Genomic DNA, 5432 nt, shown 5'->3' on the forward strand with positions numbered 1-5432 from the left:
AACAAAAAAATCACTGTTACAAAAATAAATAGTAAATTCCTATATGCACGTAATGTTTTTACTTAAAAAGAAAAAACCTTTAGAATCGTCACTAAAAACTATCGTAAATCCAAAGAATTTTTTATGTTCGACTTCTGCTGCCCATGCTATGTCATTCGGTTCACGAGTCTTACACGCAGGTTTGCCTGGTCTGGATTCACCTTTTTGTTAAATCCCAAACTGTTCGGACCAGCTCAAAGCACACCTTGCAAAAATTGCAAACATGGATTTAGTTTTATAAAAAGGTGACCGATAAATTTCTACGTTGCCTACCTAAATCCTAATGGCCGGACAAACCCTGTATCAGCATTTTATTTAACGTTTATGTTAAATTATCCAACTCAAAATCAATTGAAATAAATAAAGAGAATTTCCGAACTCATATTCTAGCTTTGAAAGTTATATTTAATCAATGCGGGTAAGGCTTTAACAGTTTCCATTAATTGAAAAGTCCTTTCACATAATTGCATTAGCACATGATACTGTATAATTATTTGTAAAGCCGGTTAAAGCTCGCGCCGTATGGCTTTCCATTGAAAGTGGCAATCAAATCCATATCTCATCATTAGATTCTTAACCCATGATTACAACATGATTCAGCCAAATTATAAGTAACCATTAGGTCTCGAAACCCCAAAGCAAGGTTATAAATTCTGTCTTGGAACGAAAATTAGGCAATGGGAATTATCTTTTTTCGGATAAGTAACAATGAGAATTGTAGGTCCAGCTCCAGCATATCTTTCGAAGCTTCTGTTTTTTTTTTTTTTCCCCCCTTTTCTCCGACGATACGGTGTGTCCAAACCAGCTTACGCACACCTTGACTATTCCCTTCCCTTGTCCGTTCACAGGTGGACCATTCTTGCCGGGACTAGGGGACTCACATAGGATTTTTCTCTTGTGGCTTGATCTCCACAGATTGCCAAGTTTTGAACCGATCATGATGTCTGGGTTTACCTCTCATTCATATTGTGACTTGAGCTACCCCTTGGGGTAGCAGCTTCTTTTTTTTGTAATGCTGGGTGTCTCGGACCAACTTGCAGCTTCTGTTTTGTTTTCGTATTGTTTGCAAATCAGAATCTTGCGGATAAAACCGGTATCTGTGTCTGGTCAAGAAACTTAAACCACTCGTTGATGATCTTCTCAATGTCCTCGGATATTTGCAGAGCAGTAAGTATTCTGCAACCATGATTTTGTTTTCAGAATGAAGAATTTGAGGGTTATAATTACTTCAGTAGTGATTTGATTCACTAGCAGTGGCTTACGAGCCGAGGTGGGATCTCACCTCTTACCACAGCTCATCCGCTGCAGATTCTTGAATGTCAGTTGGTTTGGAACTTCACCTAGTTGTTCAGATCCATAAGCTATGACCATTTTTGTTATATGAAGACCTCGGCTTTTTTTTTTATGCAGCTTGTCTCGGGCTTGCTTGCAAGCTCCTCGGACTAATCCACACAGCCTCTCTCAGAGTCGTTGCACTATCTTACACTTGGAATGAGTTGGCTTTAAGAATTACTGGTAAGGAAAATCGAATCTGAAACCTTAGAAAGAAGTAAATTCCGAAGTCTCATGACCACCTGGCTAGGTTATCATGGACAGTTTTGTTAGTGCACGAGTGGCCCACAACATCAATCACCATATGGCAAAAGTATCCTTGGGTAAAATCAACCCACAACAGTACTAGAGTGAGTTCGATATCCGGGTTGTTGGGGTGTTTGGGAGCCAATAATTTTTTAGATTTTAGTTGTGAATTGTACATATATTTTTGGAGTATAATGAGAATCTATACAAATATTTGAATGATCTGTGTAGAGTAAATTTGGTGCAAGGGTTCTGTGAGTCAGAATTCAAAAAGCTCCTTCGGGAGGGATTTTCGCATTATGCATTCTCTAGTTAACCCCAAGGAGCTAGTTTGGCTAAGCGGGTATGAGAAAGCAAGGCTGTATGTCCAAATCCAACAGAGACCTAACATTTCAAATCTTGGAGCCACCGAATGGTTTGCTTGTTTGTTAACTTTCGAGGCTTCAGAAATAGTCAAAAACTTCAAAGCTTCAGAAATAGTCGAATTGAACGCAAGCTGGCCTTGACATCCGACTATCCAATAAAAAACCACTTCTTATTCTCGTTTTTTTTTTTTATGATCGGCACCGAATCTTATTCTCGTTGTTGTAGCTAAAGAGAAAAATGCTCTTCAATATCATGTTGACTGTCAACATTTGACAAGCAAGACAGTGAAAGTAAACATTTGAAGATTTAACTGGAAATTAGAAAATGTAATTAGTGAGACACAGTTGAAGATGAAACTTCCACCCCCATCATCAACCACCATATTTTGATGTGGATCTTGTGGAAGATTGTTGATGACAGAAGCTAACAGTTGTCACCAGAAAAATATGAAAAATTATTAGCTTTTGATCTTAATCAATCATGGGCTTTCATTTTCATGAGCATTTCGTCATCTCCATACAAGTTGAGGGCCCCCTTTTCTCCCCAACCTCTCTCCCTATATATAGGGAGTCTCTTTAAACAAATTTCAGATCAAACACTTTCAAACTTTCTTCTTAATTATCAAAAATACAAAAAACAAAAAAGTTTCTCTCTCTCTCTCTCTCTCTCTCTCTCTCTCTCTCTCTCTCTCTCTCTCTCTCTCTCAAGTGTTTACGTAGTAGCTTCATCCACTAAAAGACTATGCCTATAGAGATTGAGCAACCAGCAGTTGAGCTATCAAAAATCGCAGTTTCTGAAACTCATGGGGAAGACTCCCCATATTTTGCAGGATGGAAAGCGTACGACGAAAACCCGTACGACGAATTACGCAATCCATCAGGAGTCATTCAGATGGGATTGGCAGAAAATCAAGTAAGAATCAGAGCAACCAAGCCTGTACATGATTGTTTTTGTACTCAAAACAGTTTTCTTAAAAACCGATTCGGGAACCCGGCTTACCTTGTTCTGTAAGTGACCTTGTTCTGCAATTTCTTGTAACAGGTTTCATTTGACATGCTGGAGGAGTACTTGGAGCAGAATTCAGAAGCAGCAAGCTGGGGGAATAAATCTTCTGGCTTCAGAGATAATGCTTTGTTTCAAGACTATCATGGCCTGCAATCTTTTAGAAAGGTGCATATACGTGCACACGAGATTCTCTGTTCTCAAAATTCTCGTCCCCTATTCTCGATATACGCCTTGGGACATTAATGTTTCTGGAGATGCGTATATCTCGAGATTCTCACCAAATCCTATAACTGGAAATCCATTGAAAACAAGATTCAGGGCTTTGGGGGACAGAGAATCTTGAACAGTGTATATATGCATAAATTGCACAAACTTCAATGAGAATTCTAACTCAAAGTACAATTGTTTGTATTTTTCAGGCAATGGCAAGTTTCATGGAACAAATAAGAGGGGGGAGAGCAAAGTTCAACCCAGATAGAGTTGTTTTAACAGCTGGTGCAACTGCAGCCAATGAGCTCCTCACCTTCATTTTAGCTGACCCAGGGGATGCCCTGCTAGTTCCTACGCCTTACTATCCAGGGTAAGTTTCTCTGTTTTTGTTTTCCCGGAACATCGGAACACATTCCATGAAAAATTCCAACAAGAAAATCCCACTTTCCAAGTTTGTCGAATTTTCAAAACCTTGTTTTGCACGAAAAACGATAGCGAAAACGACAAGTCTTTTCCAAAGTTTTTGTTCTTTTACGTGTGGAAATGAGAAAAAACGAAAAAAATATCAAACAGAGGTGATAAATGATGCTAAGTGACGATGCTATTTACTATGCAGATTTGACAGAGATTTGAGGTGGAGGACCGGAGTGAAAATCGTACCGATCCACTGTGACAGTTCCAACAACTTCCAAATCACCCCACAAGCCTTGGAAGCTGCATACAAAAAGGCAGAATCCATGAAAATCAAAGTGAGAGGAGTGCTCATAACAAACCCATCAAACCCTTTAGGCGCGACCATCCAACGGTCAGTCCTAGAACAAATCCTAGACTTTGCCACACAAAAAAACATCCACTTGGTATCCGACGAGATCTACTCCGGATCTGTTTTCTCCCCCGCGGAGTTTGTGAGCATCGCGGAAGTCCTTGAGTCGCGAAACTACAAGGATTCGGAGAGGGTCCACATTGTTTATAGCCTTTCGAAAGACCTAGGCCTCCCGGGTTTTCGAGTGGGGACTGTGTATTCATACAATGATAAAGTGGTTACCACTGCTAGAAGAATGTCAAGTTTCACCTTGATTTCCTCCCAAACACAACAGCTTTTGGCCTCAATGCTGTCTGATACATCTTTTACTGAGAATTACATAAGGGAAAACAGAGAAAGGCTTAGGAAAAGGTATGGTATGATCATTGAGGGATTGAGGAAAGCTGGTATCCAGTGTTTGGAGGGAAATGCAGGGCTTTTTTGCTGGATGAATTTGAGCCAATTCTTGGAAAATCCCACATGGGAAAGTGAATTGGAAATTTGGGGGAAAATTGTTAGTGAAGTGAAACTGAATATTTCTCCAGGATCTTCTTGCCATTGTTCCGAACCGGGTTGGTTTAGGGTTTGCTTTGCTAATATGAGTGAGAAGACACTTGAAGTTGCACTCCAGAGAATACAGGATTTCATGGAGCAGAGGAAAAGAAAATAAGGAGTAATAATCTCTCCTTTTTTTTCCTTCTCTCTTTCTTTTTTCTTTTTTTTATCGGTCAGGGCGAAGCTCCGATAAGAAACAGAAGTCGCCCTTCTTAATTTTCCTTTTTTGTTTTTGTGATCTTAATTTTGATCATTCTTTTTAGGGTTCTGTTGGGGTTATAGGTTTGTGAAGGGAAAAGAAAACGATCGGGAAAAAGGTATTCAAGCATAGTTACTTTTTTTACCTTTTCCCGGTCATTTCTTTTTTTGAGTTCCGTTAATCTCTTCACAAATCTATGATCCAAGCTCAGCCTAGATGAGAATATATTTGGGTTTTGTCTCAAAATACTGTATACCAGATTAAATTGTAATGTAATTTTGTTTAATTCTTTGGCAATTTGCAAAGTTCTGTATTACAAACACCAGTCTCATTATTGTATTGGAGGGTAACTGCAACAAGTAAACTCTATTATGTCCCTTCTTCTTTTTTGTCTTATTATTTTCAATAATACCTCTGACTTTTTTTTTGATCAGCAAATAATACCTCTGACTTGGCCATTATTTAATTGAAGCAAGAAATGCATTGTTGAGTTCTTTAGCTTAAGATAATTAATGAAGATTTTGGATTCAAGACTGAATAGATTAAAAGTCTCATCACAACGAAATGAGATATGGAGATTTGCCAATAATCAAATTTCAAAGATATACAATAAAAAGTTGTTAGAAACCTAGAGGATATATCCTCCCCCAATGAAAAAAAAGAAAAAATCAGATAAAA

General features: G+C 38.6%; 1 protein-coding gene across 1 annotated transcript; it reads left to right on the top strand.

Annotated features, from left to right (window-relative positions):
* Positions 1 to 2573: 2573 nt before the first annotated feature.
* On the top strand, positions 2574 to 5126 carry LOC131325805 (1-aminocyclopropane-1-carboxylate synthase 7). Its single transcript, XM_058358257.1, has 4 exons — positions 2574 to 2895; positions 3025 to 3153; positions 3408 to 3568; positions 3815 to 5126. Exons 1-4 carry the CDS (start codon positions 2725 to 2727, stop codon positions 4668 to 4670), a joined length of 1317 nt encoding a protein of 438 aa, XP_058214240.1. The 5' UTR covers positions 2574 to 2724; the 3' UTR covers positions 4671 to 5126.
* The last annotated feature ends 306 nt before the right edge of the window (positions 5127 to 5432 follow it).

The sequence above is a fragment of the Rhododendron vialii genome, chromosome 5a, assembly GCF_030253575.1.
Source record: "Rhododendron vialii isolate Sample 1 chromosome 5a, ASM3025357v1".
NCBI classification, from domain to species: domain Eukaryota; kingdom Viridiplantae; phylum Streptophyta; class Magnoliopsida; order Ericales; family Ericaceae; genus Rhododendron; species Rhododendron vialii.